This window comes from Chiloscyllium plagiosum, chromosome 7 (assembly GCF_004010195.1).
Source record: "Chiloscyllium plagiosum isolate BGI_BamShark_2017 chromosome 7, ASM401019v2, whole genome shotgun sequence".
In the NCBI taxonomy this organism is placed as follows: Eukaryota; Metazoa; Chordata; class Chondrichthyes; order Orectolobiformes; family Hemiscylliidae; genus Chiloscyllium; species Chiloscyllium plagiosum.
Window position 1 is genome coordinate 1,597,054 of NC_057716.1, and position 24,736 is coordinate 1,621,789.

A 24,736-nucleotide genomic window follows, 5' to 3' on the forward strand; every position below is an offset into this window, starting at 1 on the left:
TGAATAGCTAAGTCAGTTGTCCACCATGTCCTTTCAAGTCTGTATCCACTGGACTTGAGTGAGATGGGTGAGAAAGTAATACATCAAAGGAGAAGGTGAAAGTGCAGCTAAGGAAACCAGTAGCCATAGAAATGTTGTGGTGCATGGAGGGGATTTTGAAACTGAATTGGGTTTTTGTTTTTCCCAGGAATGTGTATGGAAGAGGTATGGGTTTGGAGCATGAAAGGGGGGTGTGGGTGGAAAGTGACAAAAGGAAGTGATCAGTGATGGCCTTATTTGTAATTGATACACAAGAACTTGTAAGATCACATAAGATGTCAAGGTCAAGGGGGTGGCTGTGAATAATGGTACTGATGTTAACATGGAGGGTGATTGTGAACTCAGAAGAGAGAGAACATGAGCTGAGATGGATATTACAGTCACTGAGAATGGGAAGTCATTGGGTGCGGAGGCTGAATGAGGGAAGCCTTGAAGATGCTTTGATGATGACAGGTTCACTGTACTTGGGAAGGCAGTACAGAATGATGTTTTCGAAAGAGATGCTTTGATTCAGTTATGAGGATTTTCTAATGTGATTGTCGAGAAGTTTCCCTAGTTATCTCACCTCATTTTATGCTGACAACTGATATTAGACCAAAGTTACATGGGAGTCAGCAGCTCACAGCTAATTCATCCAACTGGCAATCCTTAATGCTTGAGGCTAAACAGTGAACATCAGTATATTGATAAACATGCAGCCATCAAAGCCAAAGCTGTTTCTTTCCCCACACATCTTCACTTTGCAGATGAAATCATGATCTCTGGCTGATTTTACTTTCCTCAATTCAGTCTGACTGAATCCATTGCTGTGTAGTCCTGTTTGTTGCTTTTTTTTTGCGTCATAAGCCTGGAAATAGAATGTAGAATATAGGACAGTACAGCACAGGAATGGGCCCTTTGGCCCATGATATTGTGCTGAACATAACACCAATTTTTTTCTCTTCAGGTATTTGCCCAGTTTACTTTTGAAAGTTCAGTTGCACTTCCTTCCACACAACTTTTCACTCTCGATCCTCAGTACTCACTGTGTTAAAGGTCCTTCCTCATTTCATCACACTTTTTTTGCAATTCCTTAAAACAATGCTATATGTTCTTGACCCAATGAGACCACTTTATTGTGATTTACTCTGCTTAGACTCTTCATGATATTGAACATTTCTATCAAAACTACCCTTCATCTTTTCATCTAAGAAAAGCAACCCCAGTTTTTGCAATGCCTCCATATATCTAAAGTACTTCATCCTGGGAACTGTTGTGAAGTTGTTTTTTGCAGTTTCTCTAACGCCTTCACGTCCTTCTTAAACGTAGTGTCCAGAATTGAACACAGTAGCATAGCTGAGGTCAAACCAGTATTTTATAAAGGTTGAGCATTCTTTGGAAATGAAAACAAAGATAATAGGAGCTGCAACAAACTATTCAGCCTTAAAGCCTACTCTGCTATTCAGTGCATTCATGATTGATCTTCTATCCCAGTTGTCCCTCCCTCCCTGTTCATTACATTCCTTGATTTCCTGAGAGAGACCAAAGAAATGGACAGCGAAGAGGGTTACCTCAGATTACAACAGGATCTGGTCCAGATGGGCCAATGGGCTGAGAAGTGGCAGATGGAGTTTAATTCAGATAAATGCGAGGTGCTGCATTTTGGGAAAGCAAATCTTAGCAGGACTGATACACTTAATGGTAAGGTCCTAGGGAGTGTTGCTGAACAAAGAGACTTTGGAGTGCAGATTCATAGCTCCTTGAAAGTGGAGTCACAGGTAGATAGGATAGTGAAGAAGGCATTTGGTATGCTATCCTTTTTTGGTCAGAGTATTGAGTACAGAAGTTGGGAGGTCATGTTGCGGCTGTACAGGACATTGGTTAGCTGTTGGAATATTACATGCAGTTCTGGTCTCCTTCCTATCGGAAAGATGTTGTGAAAGTTGAAAGGCTTCACAAAAGATTTACAAGGATGTTGCCAGGGTTGGAGGATTTGAGCTATAGGGAGACGCTGAACAGGCTGGGGCTGTTTTCCCTGGAGCGTCGGAGGTTGAGGGGTGACCTTGTAGAGGTTTACAAAATTATGAGGGGCATGGATAGGATAAATAGACAAAGTCTTTTCTATGAATAGGAAGGGTTTGGAGGGATATGGGCCACGTGCTGGCAGGTGGGACTAGATTGGGTTGGGATATCTGGTCGGCATGGACGGGTTGGACTGAAGGGTCTGTTTCCATGCCGTACACCTCTATGTCTCTATGACTCTATAAATCTATCAATCCCAGTCTTGAATATACTCAACGTTGGACCATCCACAACCCTCTAGAGAAGGTAGTTCCAAAGATTAACAAATATCCATTGAAAAACTTCTTTGTTTTTGTACTGTATGTCTCGATTTATAATTCTCAGGATCCCACATCCCTCTTCAAGGACCTTCACAATCTATCCTCCTGCCTTCAGTGAATTGTGTACAAATACACTAGGTTTCTCCTTTCCTGGTTCCCATAGAGAATTTCAATTTACATTGCCCCTCCTCATTCTTACCAGAAATGTATCACTTAGCAGTTTGTTGCATTAAATGTCACTTGCAATATGTCCATCCAGTCCATCAGTGTAGGTCCTTCAGAAATCCTTCAGCTCACAACACATATAAGTTTATATTTCTAGAAAAGTACTGGACCTAGAAGCGACATTTGGAGTACACCTCTGCATACATTACCCAAGACCAAGTTATAATTATCCACCACTATCCTGGTTCCTGTCACTAAGCCAACTTTTTACTAGCTAATCTATAAAATGTCTTTTGGCAGCCTATGTACACCATATCAACTACCTTCCCTTCTTTAATGTTATCTGTCATCTTAAAAAAAAGTTCAAATAAATTAAATATGAATTTCTTTTAGCAAATCCATGTTATCATTTCTTAATTAATCCACACTTATCCACACTGTTAATTTTGTTCTGGATTATTGTTTCTAAATGTTTCTAGCACTGAAGTTAATTTCTGTGTTTATGCACACATCTATTTTGAATAAGAATGTAACATTTGCACATTCTGTGGTCCTCTGCCAATTCTCACTATCTAAGCAGTATTGAAAGATTATGTTTAGTACATCTCTACTGTCAACCCTTACTCTCTTAAGTCTTTTCCCTTACACTGCATTCTATTAGGTCCTGGTGACTTAGCCACTTCAAGTATAACCAACCTTTCTCATAGCTTTTCTTCATCAATTTTTAGCATCAGTACTTCAACTACCTCCTCTTTCAGCATGGCAAGATCCCTTCTTGGTAAAGACAATACACATTTAATCCTTCAGGTATACCCTTTGCTTTCATTTGTAAATTCCCTTTTATTGATATTTAATGGACCTCGTCTTCCCCTTGATATATTTTTACTAATTACATGCCTTTAAAGACTTTTATATTAACTGTCAGATACTTCTCATGCTCTTATTTGGCTCAGGAAAATTATCTTGTACTTTTTTCAGAAACTCCCTTTCCCTGGCCCTTTTAGAATTATTGTGCTCGGCTATTTGGATCAATTAAGTACTCTATTATCACTAGTGTACAGTTACTGCATCTCCCTAATTTCCTAGCAAACTTACTGCTTTATATTTTTTCCACAATTTGTTCGCCTGTAGAGTGATTTACTTCTATTGTTTATTAATTGTAATCAAACAGATTCCGTCCTTGACTTCTCCAGAACATCCAATCTCTCCAGCTTTGTCTTATCTTCCTCAGTACTATAATATGCCTCTTTCTTTCTTTACTTCACAATCTTTTCTATATCAGGGAATATTTGTTCTCTGTCCAACTTTTTCTTTGAGCCAAGTCTCCTATATTGTCAAAACATCATCTTCCACTTTGGTTATCTGCACCTGCAGCACACCAACTTTGTTTCCTACACTTCATATAAATAACTGAACAAAAAAAAATGTAGTTAAGAGTCTAATGGTGACCATAATCCATTGTCCATTGCCAGAAAAACCCATCCGGTTCACTAATGTTCTATTGAGAAGGAAACTGCCATCCTTACCTTGTCTGGGCTACATATGTCTCCAAACCCACAGCAATGTGGTTGACTCTTAAATTGCCCTCTGGACAATTTGAGCTGGGTAATAAATGCTGGCCTACCAGTGATGCCCTCATCCCATCAATGAATTTTAAGGAAAAACCTCTTTGATACTTAGAATGACTAATATGGAATTATCTTTCTTCAGATTTGAATTTTTGTTAGAGATTTCAAAAGTGTTCAGTTTCAATTTTCAATCTCATTTTCTCTCTTCCTTATGTCAATTTTGCACCCCCCCCCATTGCTTTTTCTGTACCTGATGCAGTATAATATTCATCCACTGTAACGTATACTTCCTTCTCCTCCTGCACTGTTAATTTTACAGTCATTCAATCTGATTGATTATGGGGTACACTGTTATTTGCGCTATCGATTGGATTCAGATGTTCTCTTCCCTGGCAATTACATTATCATCTCAAACTTGAAGTACACAAGATCATTCTGAGAAAAAGGGCAAAGCCAAATCTAACCAACAATGGATGCTGCCTGTTGCTTGGTTGAAGCAGATTATGGCTGTTCACTTAGAATTGATTATTTTTGTAGATATCTTCCTCCAACATCTTCCATCCTCTTCACCTTACAGTGAATGTGCCAATGTAAAACTAAGTGGACACTGCACACTCAATGCTTAACACAGTAGTTATTCATCGTCTGTCATTCATTTGATGATTTCAGCTGGCTGTTTCACCGTGGGAAACAGGTCCAACTCTGATTTCGACCTCACGTCCTGTATGTGTGAATTGGTGAATATTTTTCATGATCGAAAATCTTAATTCCCTGGCCTTATCCCAAGTGACCAAGGCCATTTGTAACTTCACTGACAAGTTCTGTTCACTCAGGCAGACTGGTGGTATGGCCTAAGACCTTACTGATCTATATGGCACAGCCACTCGCTGCATTTAAAAGCTAAACCATAGCATTAAATTCATTTATTATTTTTCAATTTCCCAACCAGGGTTGAAATTGCAACTTTAAGATAATAAAGGAGAATTCTTGTTTCTCCATAATCAATAGCGCAAGGGCACAAATCAATCTTTATTTTCACTGGAAGGTTTTATTCTGCAATTTTGTTAGACTATCATTAATTATTGAGAAACAGATAATGTCCTCTTTATTTTAAAAATTGGATTTTCATCGAGCCCTCCATCTGAAGATGAATTATTTGATTCTTCTGGTTCTGATGATTGGCTGCAAGAAATGTTCTTTCAAAGCTGCAGAGCAATCCAAAACTTCCTGCACTGCCCAACAACAAGTCAGCTTTATCACATGGCATTTTTAAAGATTCTGTGGACTGAGATGAATGGGTGGCAGATAAAAACAAAAGAGTACATTGTTTACAAGCACTATGTTTAAACTCTAAAACCAATGGAAAAGTTTGTGATTTTGTTTATGTGTACTGATATAATTAAAGGAGGAATGTCAACTTTAATTGGGGAACTTAATGTATAAAATGAGATTTTTAACTGCCTGTGATAATGGGAAGCTAGGGTATGCATTGCCAGACAGATACCATGTTTGATTCTCAGCTTGGTCTAACTACATTTAAAACGTGTTTTTGATTTAGAAATTAAAGACACAGATAAATGACTTCCGTTCAATAAATGGAATAGATGTGTCATTTATTGAACTATTTTTCTTTTTTAGCCATCCAATGCGATCCTGACAATTACAAATAAGGCAGTTTTTCCTGAAATCTGCAAGCAATTCTCTATAGAATTTAAGACTTTAGTTTTGAATTCATGTAAGGGTTTTTCTAAACGTCTTCTTCTCCTTTGTAGGTCAGTGAAGGAATCTGAACACCACTTCAGTTAACTATGGCGAGTGATGACAAAGTTGCTATCCTTTCTGATGATGAAGAGGAACAGAAAAGAAAATATATTCTCTCTGAACCTTTCAACACTGTGTCAAGTGAAGCAAGGAATGAACCACCTTCTAATCCTATCCATTCAGAAACAGAAGCTACAGAAACAGAGGAACAGGATTGGCTAGAGAGACGTTGTATAAAAATAAGTAATGATCTCCTTATTTCCAAAGTGTTTTACTTCTTCTTTTACTCTGGGTATGGATCATTGTACCCATTGCTACCTGTATATTATAAACAACTTGGTATGTTGGCCAGCCAAGGTGGACTTTTGGTGGGAATAAGGTATTTTATTGAATTCTGCAGTGCACCATTCTGGGGAGTCATAGCAGATCGTTTTAGAAAAGGCAAGATTGTCCTTCTCTTTTCAGTTATGTGTTGGATTGTCTTCAACTTGGGAATTGGTTTCGTGAAACCTGCCTCCATGAAATGTGAGTCAAAGAATCCCATGCCTACCACATCAGCTTCAAATTACTCTACTCTCTCAGCATTACCCACTACTGCATCCACAAACCACTTTCTCTCAACCGAGTCAAATAAAAGTCGGATGCAGAGGGACATTTTCACAAGCCAACCTTTTGGATACACGGGTAATCTTAGCTTTTCGTTTCCCTTGATCAATACAGAAGGAGGTCATGCTTTACAGGAAAGAGCTGTTCCAAGTGCTGAGAATTCAACAGCAACCATAAATTCCAATAGGACATTACATTCCACCACAGCCAGCAGTACATCTGCCGCAATTGAGCAACCCGACAAATTGATCACTTACGACTTGGCAGAAGTTGAAAATATTTTCTTACTAATTTTGTTGGTTGTTATCGTCGGAGAGTTTTTCAGTGCACCAGCGGTCACTATCGTAGACACTGTTACCCTACAGTACCTCGGCAAACACAGAGATCGCTATGGATTGCAGCGAATGTGGGGGTCCTTAGGATGGGGTATTACCATGCTGGCGGTTGGCATCTCAATTGACCACACGCACATTGAGGTTTCTGTTCAGGGTCAGGGCTGTCAAATACCTGATTACAAGAATTACAGGATAACCTTTATTGTTTTTGGAGTTTTAATGTCTATAGCACTAATTGTATCAACCCAATTCAGATTTGACTACAGTCATTTAAAACCTGAGGAAAATAAAAGCGAAGAATTTATTGAAATTCAGCGAGTGGCTCAGAATCCTTCAGTGGAAGATTCTGGAGTCACAAGTAATGCGGAAGAGTCCAAGAGTACGGGAACAAAAAAATTTGAATTTAGACAGCTTCTGAGAATAATTTGCAGTGTGCAATATGGTTCTGTGCTATTTGTGGCCTGGTTCATGGGCTTTGGTTATGGCTTTGTGTTTACATTCCTCTACTGGCATCTGGAAGACTTGAATGGGACAACTACACTTTTTGGAATCTGCTCAGTCCTAAGTCATGTATCAGAACTGACTGCTTACTTCTTCAGCCATAAATTGATTGAACTGGTCGGTCACATCAGGTAAGATGTTATATTCACTTCCCTTGTCTGGTACAGTACACAGTTAAAAAAAGACATACAAATGAGACTTAAAAACAGTAGTTTTGTATAGAAGGAAATTTATGCTCAGGGCAAGTAAATTCATTTGTTTGAGGCTAAACTGAAACCCAGAAACAGCATGGATTTTCAATCAAAATAATAATTATAAACAAATTTCATTAACAGAATATTAATGTGTCCTGGATTTTCACTCCTGAGGTAATGTGCGGTGGAGGGAATTTTTCTGGCTTGCTGCACCCATCTTAGGAAAAGTTTCACAAGCGGTTACATCTTTGTTCTAGGGAGCGGACAGATGTCAGATACAGTTGGACTCAGTGCTCCTGGATGCAGATTGGAGGCAGCCACAGGGACTGTCAAGAGATAAGGCAGGGTGGTTAACTGGTCTGCCTCAGTTACCTAGAACTTGGTCCCAGTTGTGTCTGTTCAATATTAGCCCTCACCTCTCAAACTCATTCATGCTTAATTCATGCCAACATACTTAACCATGCTCTCTACTCATCCCTATAGCTTCTTGTAGGGCCAGTGCCAAGTTAGTGCTAACTCATGCCAAACCATGCCTTACTCACTATCCTTTGCTCTGACATCTTCAATGCTGTTTCACCCAATATCCACCCTGGCTAAAATGAGACAAAGTGAAACTCTAATCATTATTACAGTGGTACAGGACTTGCACAATTAATGGTAGGGCTCTGAGTGATGTTGTAGAACAGAGGAACCTAGGGGTTCAGGTACAAAATTCTTTGAACTTTGCATCACATACAGACAAGGTGGTTAAAAGGCAATTAGCACGCTTGCCTTCATTTTTCTGTCCATTGAGTATAAGAGTTGGGATGTCATGAAACGGCTGTACGGGACATTAGTGAGGCGTCTTCTGGAGTACTGTGTGCAGTTCTGCTATAGGAAGGATATTATTAAGCTGGAGAGGGTTCAAAAGAAATTTACCAGGATGTTGCTGTGTATGGAAAGTTTGAGTTATATAGAAAGGCTGGATAGGGTGGGACCTTTTTATTAGATTAGATTAGATTACATTACATTACAGTGTGGAAACAGGCCCTTCGGCCCAACATGTCCACACCGACCCGCCGAAGCGAAACCCACCCATACCCCTACATTTACCCCTTACCTAACACTACGGGCAATTTAGCATGGCCAATTCACCTGACCTGAGGCAGGAATTGAACCCGGGTCTCTGGTTCTGTGAGGCAGCAGTGAGATGGAGCGCAGGAGATGGAGAATTGACCTTACAGAGGTTTATAAAATCATGAGGGGAATAGATAGGGTTAACAGTAGGTATCTTTTCCCTAGGATGAGGGACTTCAAGACTCTGGGTTATATTTTTAAGGTGAGAGGAGAGAGATTTTAAAAAAAGACATGGCAATTTGTTTACTCAAAAGGGTGGTTCGAGTGTGGAATAAACTTGCTGAGGAAGTGTTAGATGCAGGCACTGTTACAATGTTTAAAAGGCATTTGGATAAGTACATTAATAGAAAAGTTTTGGAAGGATATGGGTGAGGAGCAGGCAGGTGGGACTAGTTTAGTTTGGGATTATGTTTGGCATGGACTGGTTGGACCGAAAGGTCTGTTTCTCTGCTGTGTGACTCTAGTCTGCACCATATAAAACCAATCTCATTCATAAAAGCTGAATACATTTGAAACTTTTCAAATACTTAATCCTTTCTAAAAACAAAAATGTCTTATCATCCATGTGTATTCACATAAAAGCCAACTAATCCTTTAAAATATTCTTGGAGCTATTATTCAAACTGTGACCTAACAGTCTAACCATTGTGACAATGCTAGATTGTGGAAAGGAGTCAAGCAGAAATAATGCTACTAAGGATGGTATCTAAGGTGCAGTCGTAAATATCTATTGAAATGACAAGGATAGATATTTTCAATTTGTAGACACATGTTTTCTTCTCTCAGAGAGTTAAAGGACAGGGATTTAAATAACTTCTCAACTTAACAGCTCCACAGACCTTCTCCACCCTATTCAAACATTTATATCTACTCAAAAACATCCTACCTGGTAGGATCTTCAGTCCAGCAAAAATGGGGTCTGCTTGAACTCAGTAATGGTGTTTATTAATTTCCCTTATGTATCAGCAATGTCTTGCTTTTTTATCCCTACTGGTGGAAATACAATTTTTAAAAAATTGTTCATGGAATGTAGGAATTGCTAGCTAAACTAGAGTTTATTATCCATTTCTAATTGCCTTGGAGATGATGATGGTGAGATGCCTTCTTGAACTGCTGCAGATCCCTTGGTGTAGAGACACGAACAGCGCTGTTAGCAACAGCGTTCCAGGATTTTTATCCAGCAACAGCGAGGAACGGCAATATAGCTTGAAGTCAGGATGGTGTGTGGTTTAAAGGTGGTAGAGTTCCCACCATCTACAGCCCTTCACCTTCTGGTGATAGAGATTGCAGTTTGAAAGAGCTGTTCATGTCAGTAATAGCAGTGGGATCTTTGGATCTGGGTTCCCAGCTCCATTTTGGAGAAGCTATGAGGTCTTCACAGCTACATCAAAATCTAGGCCAATGTTTGTTCATCTACATTGAAAGCATCTGAATGTTATTAACATTTGATTTACCAGAATGAACGGGGGTGGCACAGTGGCTCAGTGGTTAGCACTGCTGCCTCACAGCACTAGGGACCTGGGTTGGATTCCACCCTCAGCTGACTGTCTGTGTGAAGTTTGCACATTCTCCCCGTGTCTGCGTGGGTTTCCTCCCACAGTCCAAAAATGTTGAGGTTAGGTGGTTTGGCCATGCTAAATTGTCCCATAGTGTCCAGGGATGTGCAGGCTAGGTGGATTAACCATGAGAAATGCAGGGGTACAGGGTTAGGGTAGGGGGGTGAGTCTGGGTGAGATACTCTGGAAAGTCAGTGTCAACTTAATGGGCTGAATGGCCTGCTTCCCTTGGCCATTCTGTTTGTTATAAAATTTACATCACAGAGAACAATTGGCTTGTAGTTTTTTTTTGTTCAGCTTGCAATACCCTGCTCTGAAATGCATTTTTCTGATTGATTTGCGTGATCCTTTAATATTCTCTTAAAATATTGTACAGGATATTTTGATGGCCAAAATGGGTGGGTTTGGTTTGCATTGGGTGGGGAGAGAGGTCATTAAAAAGCTAAACATGTGAATTGCTTGCGTCTTGTTTTGATGGAATCAGGACAAGGTTTGGTAAACAATCTCTAGTCAGGAGCTGATTGGTCATTTAAGTATATGTATGAAATAGTGTGGTCTCATTTTAAGAATAAATCTAATTCTAACCACAGTCAGCTGGATTTCCCTGGTCTGAGGAATTCCAGCTGATGAATGATGACAGAAGGCTCTCGAGGTCCTTAGAGACTCTCATCCTGTGTGCATTAGTCAAAGACCTTTATTGTCTTGTCCAAGAGAAGCAGGAGTGTTTTCCTCAGGCCAAATGAGTTACTAGTTGAAGGAAGGGCCCAAGAGGGGAGACTCCATTGGAGGAAGGGGGATACTGTCAGATTGGAGGATTTTATCTGGGACCTCAGTCAGGGTGAAAGCAGGGTCAGTGATGTTTGATTGTGGGGGAGGAGGCATTCAAACATGTGGGCTCTTGATCCTGGAGGTTCTGAAGGTGGTAAAGCCAGAGGCCTTGTGATTGAGGCATTGCAAGTGTCAGACAGAGATCACATTAGGAGTCGTGCGGATCATTAATTGCTTTGGAGAGGAATCAGAAGTCTACATGGAGGTGTGGGTTGGCGGGAGGGAGCGGTATATGTTGGAAACCTATGGTGGAAAGAGGTCAAATGCTATCTGCCAGGACTATAGACCTGTGGGTGAAGGCTACAGAGAGCATTGGTTTGGTGGCTGCATTTTCTTCCAGGAAATAGGTGAAAAGGAATTTATCTCCTGACTCCCATCACCTCATGCTTGCCAGAGGAAGCTTTCAGCCAAGGGTTGGAAAACACAGCTAACTGCAATTATTATCAACTATATAAATGACAAAAAGGTTAGCAGCTTCATTATCATACTTAAAATTTTCTTTCGCGTGGTTTGGGCCCCCGTTTGGGTGCTAGCCTCAAATAAAGACAGACAAATTAATGGGTTGAAGATAGATTTGCATTGGGAAATTTATTTTTTAGACTTTAACTCTCCCATGTGATACAACACTGCCCATTTTTCTATGTCAAAATTCCTCTAGTGCATCTGACTTAATACAGTTTTCACAGATATACACAGCACCTGATATTCAATCTATTCGAGTCAGTAGAATTCAGTATCAGCTGTTGCATTTAATGACAGCTGATTTTATCTTGTCCATTTTAAGCTATGTCCCATTCTGCTCCATAGTTCTCAACTCATCAAGAATGTTAATACTGGGGAGCGGAGTGCTCAATGTCAGCCATCAAGTACAGCTGTATCCTGAAGAAAGTTTCCTCCACTCTGCTCCAACATCAGTAGCATATCTCTACTGTACTAGTGTAGCAGCTCTTTTCCCTCACATACTACCTTGTATTCTCTGTGATTGGCATTTCCAATTTGTGCCATGTTTGCAGACAGTATTGTGCTTTAGGCCTATTTCAACTAGTAACTGAAATGGGATTGGCCAAAGTAATTTACACTAGATGTTTGAAATAAACCTAAAAGCAATGCTTATACCACTACTGCACGTGATCCCTTTGTGTAGTCTATTACTACGTGAGACAACTTTATCTTGCATCAATTATTTATCATGCCATTGGTATGTGGACAGGCCAGCGAAAAGATCAATCCACTTGTGACCAGACTCAGTTTGGTGGACAAAATCTGTCTGCCAGTAGCTGTTGTTTACCTTGTCACCACCAGCTTTCTGAGGATAGATACATGAAGGGAAAACACAGGTCTCAAAGACACATTACATCTCTCTCATTAGTGTTTTAGATTTCACTGAAACTGGGATTAACACACTTGGATTATTTCCATAGGGGTTATTGCTTTATATTTAACTATGCTTCTGTTTGTGTCACAGGGTATTGTACATTGGCTTGGCCTGTAATACAGCTCGTTTTTTGTATATATCCTATTTGGAAAATGCATGGTACGTGCTCCCCATGGAGGTGTTGCAAGGTAAGGCCCACGTTAAGAACTTTTTGAACCTTAAAATATGGCAAAAAGGAAATATTTATAATGTTTTTCCCTGAACTATCAGTACTAAAGCTATCAAGTAAAATGGTTCCTCTGCCTGCTACCCATTAGATGAGCAGAATTAGGTAAATTGAACCATCATTTTCACTTCTGATGGGGAAGAAATCCTCCTTTCTTTTCGGTAATGGGCTGATTATCTGATGTTGACACATCACATTGTTATGATCTTAAATTCACTGCCAGAAAGGGTGGCAGAAGTAGATTAAGTAATAATGTCCACAAAGTGCTTCAAAGGGAAAATAGTATGTGGCTATGGAGCTTAAAGCCGGAGATGTGTTGCTGGAAAAGCGCAGCAGGTCAGGCAGCATCCAGGGAACAGGAGAATCGACGTTTCGGGCATAAGCCCTTCTTCAGGAATGAGGAAAGTTTGTCCAGCAGGCTAAGATAAAAGGTAGGGAGGAGGGACTTGGGGGAGGGGCGTCGGAAATGTGATAGGTGGAAAGAGGTCAAGGTGAGGGTGATAGGTACCTTGACACCGTCCTGTCCCCCTTAGTCCAACTACAGGGTGGTTGGGTTGGTTGGTTGGTCCGGGTGTCCCAGAGGTGTTCTCTGAAACGCTCCGCAAGTAGCCGGCCTGTCTCCCCAATATAGAGGAGGCCACATCGGGTGCAGAGGATGCAATAGATGATGTGTGTGGAGGTGCAGGTGAATCTGTGGCGGATATGGAAGTTTAAGGCTATGGAGCTTAAGGCTATCTAAATAGTTCTTTCAAAGAGCTGCCACAGGCACAAGTGGCAGGTTTCCTTCTCTGTTGTACCTTGTCAAGGATACAAGTTGCACGCATCATAAAAAAGAGATGCAGTTCATTTAATTGAAACCAAACACCTTTTTTTCCTCTGTTTTGGTTTTCTTGTTGCCTTATAAAAGCATGCATTTTCTTTCAATTGTGTAAAGCAATCCATGTCTGATCATTAAAACTGTTATGTCATTATGTAAATATGTTGATAAGATTTTTCTTATATGTAGGTGTTACCCATGCATCTGTATGGGCTGCATGCATCTCCTATCTCAGTGCAGCTGTACCTCCTGCATTAAGGACTTCTACCCAAGGAATTTTACAAGGGCTTCATCTGGGTCTGGGCCGAGGCTGTGGTGCCATGGTAGGGGGAGTAATGGTAAATGCCTTTGGTAAGTACTGATGTGATTAATTTTTTTCCCCTATCTCCTGACTTGGCATATCAGTAATTGGGTGTAAGTAGCTTATTAGTTATGTATCAGCAGCAGCTTTTTATCCTCATTATCTTGTTTCAAGCTGTGTTGAACATAAAAGCATTTGATGTATTTCAGCTAATTTAGAGGTAGGCATGTCAGTTTATAAATGTAACATTTTTATTAAAATAATAGTATTCAATGTGTTTATGATAATCGAGTCACCTTGGAAAAAAAAGTTTTTTATTACATTATGCCTCACTGCAGTGTATGACCATTAAGTGCTGCTAAACTGTCTCTCCTGATCTTTAAGAATTCTCTTCTGTTTTCTAAATGAAATTGGTTTGCCTTTTGGAGAATTTAAATGTGGATGTTGTAGAAAAAAAATTGTTAGCAGAACAATTTGTGTAGATTATTAATGTTTCAGTGGTTAAAGGAATGCACCTTTTCAGTTCCTCTTCATGACCACATTGGTGGACCACATTAACAGTTATTCAGCTGATCAGAGAGATTAAAAGCCAACATGAGGCTGCTAAACTATGAATATTCCATACTGCCGGACCAGAATCTACTTTTTTAAAAAGGGAAGTAAAAGTGATCAAGATCACTGGGTAAATGAACTGATTAATGAACAGACGCACATGCAAAGTCCCAGGCATTGTACGTATCCAGTTGGTGCTCAATGGGTAAATATCAGTCCGATTAGTTTTTAAGGTGTAATGATTAATGCCCATTGGACTGGGGAGATTGTTTCAGAGAATTATTTGTTCCATCACGTTGTGGTGGCTCATTGGTAGATTTTCAAAGAGTAGGTCATTCATTTTGAATCTGATTTGAATCTTTTGAACAGGTAATTAAAGTATTGCTCAGGGAGATAGAAATTCACTTCGTCTTCTAGAAGATATTTGATAAAATCCTTTATAAGATACCCCTACCTAAAACTGATGCTTGTAGAATCAAACACAATTCCCTTGTTGGGAATTTGGCTGGCTGGCAGGAGACAGAGTGTGAGGGTAGAGAATAGGTACCTTCACTGACAGGATGTGACCAATGCCATCCAGCAAGGAATCAAACTGGGGCCTCAGCCACTCAGTACTCATTAACAATGTAGACACTGGGATAGAAAGCTACTTACCCATACCAAAGTTATCAAACGGAAGATTCTATTAGCTATAGGCATTAAGTGATATAGAACAAAGGCAGGTTTGTGAAGTTTGGTTACAGTTTAGCCATGATTTCGTTGAAAAGCAGAATAGGATTGAGGGACTAATTGTTCTGTTCCAACTTCTATGTTCCTATCATTTAGATCTACTTCCATTTCTTTTTCCCCTATAGCCCTGTATTTCTTTTGTTGTCAAGTATACCTCTGATTCCTTTTTGAAAGTTACATTAACTCTGCTTCCACTACCATTTCAGACAGTGTATTCCAGGTCACGAGACAACCCCAACAGGAACATGCATGTACACAAATGTCAAGGGAGAATGATATTGTCTTTAGCTGGGCAGCCTTTCATAGCCTCACAAGTTGCTAATATAAATGAAAGACATTCATAAGTGATTTGTATATAACTACAGCAAAATCATTTGATATGGATTTCAGGTGCTCCAGAAACATTCCGTGGAATTGGTATGGCCTCTCTCGTAATTCTCTTACTTTTTGCTTTGATCCAATGGCTAGCAGTGCCTGATGAAGATGAAGGTATTTATCAACATTGAGTGTTACAGGAAGCATGACAATCCTGATTAGCATTTAATTGAAATACACTAAATAATATGCTCAAAGCATATACAGTCTTTAATTCCCTTGCTCAGTAAAACCATGGAATAAGTGGCTTCTCCCTTGACCTCTGGCAACAGCCAAGTGACAGTTGCTACAGGAAATAGTTTACTCGCTTTTCCTATCCTTCCCAATCCACCACCTTGTAGAGGTAGAAGTAATGACCTGCAAATTCCTAAACTCCAAACTTGTAGCATGTGTGCAGTGGAGTAAAATCCATTTTACTATCTCAGGCCAAGACAACAGTCCCTTCGAATGGAAGTACCAATACCTGTAAAGATACTTCGAGCCAAGCCATCCTTGTAAGGCAGATGTACAAATGAGTTGTAAAAAATTTAGAATAAAATAAGTAACTTCACTGGCATGAATCACCTTAACTGAGTAAATGTTTGAGTCCAGAAGATGGTCTTAAAGGGACTCATATTTGCACTCTAGAGAACTTCACTGAACTGAGGTGTTATGGTGTGTAATGGAAGGAATTTTTCAGGAAATTCTAACAGGTGTCCTGAAAAAAAAGAATGTAACAAGATCAACTATAGCTGGATCATACAGCATCTAACTATAAAAAATGCTGTCCAATAGTACGAAGGTCTATTTCATGTTCGGTAGTACATTTACATGACTGAGAAGTCGAAGATTTGAAGGGAAGCATTACAGTGAACTTATTGTGGTAAAAGCAAAATACTGTAAGTTTGAAATAAAAACAGAAATGATCGAAATGTTCAGCAGCAGTTTGGGGAACATCTGTGGGGGAGAGAAGCAGAGTTAACATCAACCTGAAACATTTACTATTTCTCTTTTCATGGGTGCTGCTTTTGCTATTTCTAGCATTTTCTGTTTTCATTAAGGCAACAGTTGGCCAATTATATTTGCAGAAGTGTAACTGTGGTTAACCTACTGCTGAATGTGTGCTAGGCTGCAAACGACTAACAGTGTGTTCTTCTGCACATCACTCAGCAGGTTCATACTTAGTTTTAAAAGGTCATCCACTTAACCAGAGCAGTCAACCTGAATATATGACAAGGAGTAAGGATTTTTAAGCAGAGTTCAACTATTGCAAATTATGTGGAATCTATAGCACAAGGCAGACTCTTTGGTCCAATCTTTATGTTTAACTAACTTGAATGTTTATTTATGCTTCTCCCACTTGAATTAATTCTTACCCCTCTGCCCATGTGTTCTTCCATTTCCTTCTCTCTCCCAATCATATAAAATCTTCCCATAATTTGGACCTGCTTTAATCATTCTAGATGTTAACAAAATTCCTCCCGAATTCTCAATTTGTTCTGTTATTGTTTTATTAAAATAATTAAAGTATTAAATGTTTTAAATTGAATGATCGTGCTTCACAGTTGATGTACTTAAGAGTCATAGAGGTGTACACCATGGAAATAGACCTTTCGGCCCAACTCGTCAATGCCGACCAGAAATCTTAAATTAATCTAGTCCCATTTGCCAGCATTTGGCCCATATCCCTCTATATCCTTCCTATTCATATAGCCATCCAGATGCCTTTTAAATGTTGTAATTATACCAGCCTCCACCACTTTCTCTGGCAGCTCATTCCATACATGCATCGCACTGTGTGAAAGGGTTGCCCCTTAGGTCCCTTTTAGATCTTTCCTGCCTCACCTTAAATCTATGCCATCTAGTTCTGGACTCACCCATCCCAGGGAAAAGACTTTATCTGTTTACCCTATCCACGCCCCTCATTTTTTTATAAACCTGTTTAAGATCACCCCTCAGCCTCTGAGTTCCAGGGAAAACAACACCAGCCTATTCAGCCTCTTCCTATAGTTCAAACTTTGGCAACATCCTTGTAAATTTTTTCTGAACCCTTTCAAGTTTCACAACATCCTTCTGATAGGAGGGAGACCTGAATTGCACACAATATTCCAAAAGTGGTCTAACTAATATCCTATACAGCTGCAACATGACCTCCAAACTCCTATACTCAATACTCTGACCAATAAAGGAAAGCATACCTAATGCATTCTTCATTATCTGATCTACCTGCGATTCACTTTCAAGGAACTATGAACCTGCACTCCAAGGTCTCTTTGTTCAACAACACATCCTGAACCTTTCCATTAATTGTACTTACTCCAATACTATGTTGCTTAAAAGTGGAAAATTTAAGTTTCTGTTGCATCTTGTAATTTATTGAATGGAAGTTCAAATGGAGCATTTTTATTTTGTCTCATTTTGACTATTTAGAAAAGAAGATGCTTGCAGAACGGATTCCAGTTCCATCTAGTCCCGTTCCCATAGCAACCATTGATCTCGTCCAACACCACTCCGATAGTATGATGCCCCACCTTGAAACCAAGCGTCCTCTAAAAAAGACAAAATATCAAGAGGAACAAGAAGATGTTACAAAACCCGCCTGGGCCATCAGCTCATCGCCATGGGTCACTATTGCGTTCGCTTTTTATCAGGTTATGGAGATGGTGAAATTAGCGAAGACCAATGCAACTATTGAGCATCAAGTGCTACAGGTTAATTGACAATTTCATATTATGAATCTCACCCTGCCTATATTTTAATGTTACAAGTTTTGATTTACTGTTGTACGAAGCGGAGTTGTATTAACTATGAATAAATACTCTGCAAAACTAAAAGTTTTAGTCAGAAAACATTTTGAGATTTAGTTAGTAGTAAGTAATACTTTAATTGTGCCTGTCCTCAAAACATAATGCCAAAGCCATCATAAGCTACATCCTCTGTACCTTCTCTGACTTTTACCCTGCTGCTTTTAACTATGGAACTCTGGCAGTATTCTTGGGCTCGCTCAAAAGCTCTGATTCCTGTTGATTTCATTTGTCTATTACATTTTATCATGAGGTTTCTGCACTGTTCTCAGGCTGACTGTCTTGCTAACTCCCGTTGACTTCTACCCTTCAATTTAACCTGTGAGTGTCCTCTACTGTTCTCAAGACTTGCATACTGTGATCTCTCCCTTAACACTTGTTAGTGTTGGGCTCTGAAAACTGTTCTCCCTTGGCTCCACTTACTCTGACTCCAGTATTTTTAAAGTGATAATAACTCGTCATTTTAATTAGTCCTTCCAGCTAAAGCCTCATAATTTATCTGGATCTCGCAATCATCAGTTATACTTTGAATTCGTTTTTATGTTCATTTTAGGAGGAAAATGATTGTCCAATAGCTGCAGACACCTGGCCAGTTGGGAGCCCTCCAAATCTTAAACCATCACCCACTTCCAAGAAGGAAGAAAAGGTAGAAGTCCCAGTAGCTGCCTCTGAACCTGATGAGATCAGCATCAGCTCCACACAAGGCACTGAGAATGGATTACACCAGTCAGATTTGCCTAGGAATTTAATGCCACTGCCAGGAAATGAGAACCAGAACATTGATCCAGAATTGCCTCAGCAAACAAGCACTATCCAACCAAATCAAAAAGATGTCTCGTGATGATCAAATTTAAAGATTACAAAGCACTTGAAAGCGTTGAGAGAAATGAATTCATAATTTTCCGTGATGAATGTTTTTTAACAACAAACACAGGAAAGTTACTGAAGAATAGATCCACAATATTCCCAGATTATCAGTAAGATACTGACAGCTAATAGTGTAAATTTCAGAAATTATAAGGTTCTACAGCACATTTCAGTGAATTTAGAGCATCTATAGCAGAATTTAAGTGCCTGTATGAAGGACATAACATTCTTCACCCAAAACATTCACATGAATTCTTAAAACCATGCATTAAAACTGTTTAAAATGTAGCTAAATTGCTGAACAATTGGGATTAAACTATCAAACAGAGGTAAAGTTACAATGCACTACACTGCAACTAAGAAAAAGTCAAATGCCTAAGTGTAAGTGATTTTATTGCAATGTAGTCAGTTCAGGATCTGAATTTCTAGAATCTACATGAATTGTTATGTTGAATTAGGATTATCAAGTCGAATAACTACTGACATCTGTCACAGTTAGTGTGTTAAAATTGGCTTGCAGCATCTTTTGAGTAAGAAATCACAAGCAGTTTCCATGCAGGAAGCCATCTTCTTTCACTATGATGTTGTTTTGGTAGGATAGATGCTTTGAAGGAGGAAATAACAATAATAAAGCTCATCTTTGAGTTAATAGTTTTTTAAATTCAACATGTAGCCACTATTTATACCAGGATTCAAGAACTAGCCGAGTTTTCATTTAAAATTTGTAATTTAGTATATCTAAGTTTCAGCTCCAAATTCCTCTGTGAACATTGCACAGGCAATTAAAGCTTGCACTGTATTTTAATGGAGATATTTCTATTTTTGAACTTTATCAGTAGAGTACATGAAAGGTAGAATATTTTAAATTTAATTTATTTTAGTAAGCTGGCTGATTCTAAACTATGAAACCTCAACTCCTATTCTCACCCCAGAACTCAAAATAGAGCAATTAACAAGTTATCTAGCACTTCTGACTCACTTACGTTTCGACAAGGAAAAAGAAAAAAAAACTGGTTGTAAAATGTTTACAAGTTATCTATTCTCACACAAATCCATGCTTCTAAATATTTGCTTAAATTTAAACTTTAAATTGGTCACCAAACGTCTTGATGTACACCTTTACAGTAAAACTCAAATGAAGATCAGGTTATTTTGTGTAAATCTGCAAAAACCCAATTCAGATGTATCTATGGATACAAAACTCTTGAATCAGTTAAAAAGACAGCTATTTACAGTGTTACATTGCTGAGTCAGCCTGAGTAAATGAAATACAGAATTTGAAATGCAGGAGCTCTCTTGAAGGTTTCTACTTTGAAATAAATGACTCACCCAAGAATGAAATATACAATTAAACCTTGTTTTAAAAATGAAAAATTAGAGGCCCACTATTAAATTGAGCAACAAGTCAAGGCCAAACAGTATGGTTTTGGCAGGGGTAGGAATGCTGAATTCAGGTCAAAATTGAAACAAAAAGGGGGGCAATGGACTACAAGGGAACTGCAGCTTCTCTTATTCTTTTTCTGTCAACTGGCAAGAAGAGACCCGGTGAATGTTTCAGCGTGCGATTTGAGAGAGTTGTGGGAAAGCCACCGGCATTTGAAAAGAAATAAGGTTTATTTTTAAGCTTTACTATTTTATTCAGGTCCCTTCTGAATTGCTCCTAGGTATTAAAGACCTAAAAGCATAGCAAATTGTCATTACTAATTTTCAATATTGAGGATTTTTGCTATTTTTGCTCGAATGTAGGGTGCTTCATTGTGTTGTCTGTACAATTGTTAGTGCCTTCAATGTATTACAAATAGCACTATGTATAAAATATATTGATTTTGTTGTGGGCTCTTGACTGGTTAAATTTTTAGATTGTTTAGAAACAATGTGGCGAGGTAAATTATGTTGCTGAATTGTACATTGATTATCCCAGTGCTGAAAGAACTGCTTATATATTAATTCATGATTTTATTAATAAAATGCTATACAAAACCAACTTTGTGATCACATTTTACCAAGCAATTTAAATTGCAATGTTTAATAAAATAATACATACATAAAAAATTAGAAAACAAACTTCTCTAAAATATGTTCGACTGTTAAAGCACCAGTCTTGATGAAAAGTGAAAACCTAGTCCAATCATGTAATTATTTTAGACTGGATTCATCCTGCTATAAACAATTACACCAAGAAGATTGGTATTAACTCAAAATGAAAGTACTAAGACTGCATTAATAAAGCCCTCGAGTTGTCCAGACTATTGAAATAATTGGAAAATGCTGTAATAATAGTACAGGTGTCTATTTTGAGTGCCTCCATAGGAGGGAGCTCTTACCTCAAACCTTTTTAGAAGAGTCGCCGTTCTCGTGCTCTCTGAACTTGACAGTTTAGCCAGTTTGGACAAACACAAACTACCACTTCATTTACCATGAGATATATCTTAGAACAATATTCATTAGTGTGTAATATTTTAATGATGAGCAATAATAAATTTATAGAGCAATAATAAATTTATACATGGAATCCAGATGATATTAACCTTGAGGGCAAGATTTATCATTAATTTTTTTCCTTCTAAACAAATATCATTCTCAACACCTTCGCATAGATTAAACCCATATAATCATTCCTCCAGATTTGTCAAAGTCAGACACTAATGAAGAGTACTGCACAAAATGCTTTCTGTTCAGCTTACTTGCCAGATGAAACATAGTCCTATTTACTTATAAATAAACTATCATCTGAGAGTTAAATTCCAACTTAGATATCACTTCTAACAAAAACTGTAGGAAAGACAGATACTTGTAGATGAACATTTAAACTTAAAATATGTTTGAATGAGCTCAACAATAACTAAAGATATTTTCCAGAAAAATAAACTCTCACAAAAAGAATTATGTCATTTAAAAATTAATATTTGTATAAAATATTCAGGAACAGGATCTTAAGCTATTATTTTACAGGATGAAAATTCTGAAGTGAAAGCTGCTGAACTTCCCAAAGAGGAAATTTTGGGCAAATTGTCAGCAGAACACCTATGCCAAGCTGACGGTAGTTTGAAAGACAACTTCATAATTGAGTTAAATTGATATTTTCAGCATTATTGTCTCAAGAATACTTGAGATTCCAGTCTTTTTTCTACATATATCTTCATTCTTTCGAATGAAGAATTCCTTACTGGAAAAAAAATTCAAATTTTTTTTGTTATTCTGTGTCTCACACCAAAATAAAATTAAACATGCCTAAATCTGCATTATCACAAAATGGCTTTGTATCCACGATTCTCCACTACAGGCTTCCAGTCATCATGAGGCAAAGTGCTTTTCCACTGGCAACGAATAAAACTTGGAAAGCAAATTCTGCTGGCCGACACAGAAGTAAGTACATTTACAGAATATAATCCTAATTTAATTTTCACAGGTCATTCAATATGATTTGTTACTTTGCTCTGAATAAAATGGCTACAAGATCATTGTGACTTAGATCAAATCCCATCTCAAATCAATTTTCATATAAACTTCAGACAAAACAGCCCTTTGTTTAAACCTGAGTTGGATGTAAAATTAAACAAAATTACATGGTACAGCTCAACAGAAATCCGTTTCATTAAAATGTGAATAGCGAATTCAGTTGCACGATTAATATTGTTGTTTGAATACAATAATTATCTTATATATATCTAATGGCCTCTACTTCCAATCCTGAACAAAGAAACAATATTTATATTACCATGATTTAAGGGGAACACAACACATATCACAATAAACCTAACCTCCAGTTTGCAGCTCAGTTCCACACAACCTGTTTTCTATATTTATCAAGTAGAGTTAGCTGCTTGTTATAAAAACTAAGGACAAGATGGTTTGAAGTACTGATTATAACCAAACCATCAATGAAACCCTACAATTAACTGACTGACTGTCAGTAAAAAGACCATGAGATGCCTAACTTTCCTTGTCTTCCATTTTCAAAGACAGAAATTCTCATTAAGGGGAAAGAACCCAATAGTCACTGTAAAAAAACCACAATCACTTGGAGATTCCGCCGGAGCCATCCAGTTCAAATAATGTCTTCTTGGTGCTTGTGGTAAAGATGGGCCCCATTGTCTCAGCTTCAACTGAAAGCCTTTCAATAATGATAGGATCTACTGGTGTAGTCAAAGATTCCTCAAACCGAACTATACCCATTTTGTGTAAACCTTCCCGTAAAAAGTATAAACTTAATGCGCTCTATGTATGCACTAAGCAGCACAACTCACAGGTTTCTTAGTGTCTGCGCATTCAATTGTCGGAGTGATCAGAGTCAGTGATGATAGTACTCTCAAATTTCAAGCTATCAATCTTTTGGTATTGGTCAATTTCTAGTCATAACAACAGTTCAAGTTATTAATTAGATGTGAATGAAGCAAGATTAATTCATTATCACAGCAGCTTCATTTCCATCTGCAGCTGCCATTTCCCCATTCTCTGAGACTGGATGATTATTTTCTTCCTTGACAAAGAGTTGGGCTTCCAAAAATGAACCACCAATTCCGTAGTGTTGCTCATGGTTCTGCATTTCCTCTGGTGTAATATGACAAGCTCCTAGGATGAAGTCTGCAAGTCTGCAAATTAAATGAAAAGCTGAAAAGGGATGTGCATAGAGTCATACAGAACAGAAACAGATCCTCTGTCTAACCAGTCCATGCCAACCGCAATCCCAAACTGAACTAGTCCCACCTGCCTGCGCTTGACCCAAATCTTTGTAAACATTTCCTATCCATGTACTTATCTAAACATCTTTTAGATGTTGTAACTGTATCCGCATCCACCACTTCCTCTAGACATTCTTTCCACACATTAACTATTCTTTCTGTAAAAAAAAATGCCCCTTAGTCTTTAAATCTTTCTCCTCTCACCTTAAAAATAAGGCCCCTAGTCTTGAAATCCCCCACCCAAGGGAAAAAAAAAACACCTGCCATTCACCTTATTTATTCCCTTTGTGATTTTATAAATCTCGTTAAGGTCACCCCTCAACCTCCTACACTCCAGTGAAAAAAAGTCCTAGCCTATCCAGATTCTCCTTATAACTCAAAGCCTCCACTCCTGGTAATATCCTGGTAAATCTTTCTGAACCCTCTCCAATTTAATAATATCCTTTCTGTAACAGGACAAGAACTCACTCCAGAAGAGTCCTCACCAACGTCCTGTACAACTTCAATATGATGCCCCAACTTCTATAATCACGGGTCTGAGCAATGACAGAGAGTGTGCTAAATGTCTTCTTAATCACCCTGTCCATATGTGACGCAAACTTCATTGATCAGATGTAACAGCAGATTGCTCCACTTTTGAATCAGACGACTGAATTTCAACTCCACATTTACTGTATAGTGAAACAGTAAATTATACTTTTTTTGAAGAAAAGTTAGCAAAGCAGGTAACTGCAAGCCTGTTCTTCCACATCCCTGATAAATTATACAGTGATTGCTCTGGTGAACTTTTGACAGAACTGGAATCTCCAAACTGGTTGATTTTGCAAGTGGGAGGCAAGAAAAAGGCAGTTTGAAATTACATGAACAAAAATGGTATGTAGTATTGTGCACGCTATATATTAGTAGCTGTTAGTAGCAATTTTGGAATCATCCCCAAAATAGTTTTGCATTTTCAAAATGTTTGTCATAGGAAATATGTTCTATTCACCCAGAAATAGCAAGGCATGCCAGATAATTGTCTTCATAAGTTTCCAATAAA

The 24,736-nt window shown here is 38.4% G+C and overlaps 2 protein-coding genes across 5 annotated transcripts in view; one reads left to right on the plus strand and one right to left on the minus strand.

Annotated features, from left to right (window-relative positions):
* Nucleotides 1–20,995, plus strand: part of mfsd6b (major facilitator superfamily domain containing 6b) — a 54,550-nt gene extending 33,555 nt beyond the window's left edge. For 2 of the 3 annotated variants that reach the window (XM_043692858.1, XM_043692859.1), the window contains exons 2-7: nt 5,866–7,427; nt 12,456–12,553; nt 13,598–13,759; nt 15,381–15,479; nt 17,775–18,055; nt 18,702–20,995. In XM_043692858.1, coding sequence (XP_043548793.1) covers nt 5,902–7,427; nt 12,456–12,553; nt 13,598–13,759; nt 15,381–15,479; nt 17,775–18,055; nt 18,702–18,989 — 2,454 coding nt within the window. In that variant the 5' untranslated portion in view covers nt 5,866–5,901 and the 3' untranslated portion in view covers nt 18,990–20,995. The remainder of the gene's footprint in view (nt 1–5,865; nt 7,428–12,455; nt 12,554–13,597; nt 13,760–15,380; nt 15,480–17,774; nt 18,056–18,701) is intronic. The other variant, XM_043692860.1, reaches the window with a different exon arrangement.
* LOC122551250 (nuclear envelope integral membrane protein 2-like) overlaps nt 20,960–24,736 on the minus strand; it is a 33,943-nt gene continuing 30,166 nt past the window's right edge. For both annotated transcript variants that reach the window (XM_043692861.1, XM_043692862.1), the window contains exon 9: nt 20,960–23,607. In XM_043692861.1, the coding sequence (XP_043548796.1) occupies nt 23,415–23,607 (193 nt within the window). In that variant the 3' untranslated portion in view covers nt 20,960–23,414. The remainder of the gene's footprint in view (nt 23,608–24,736) is intronic.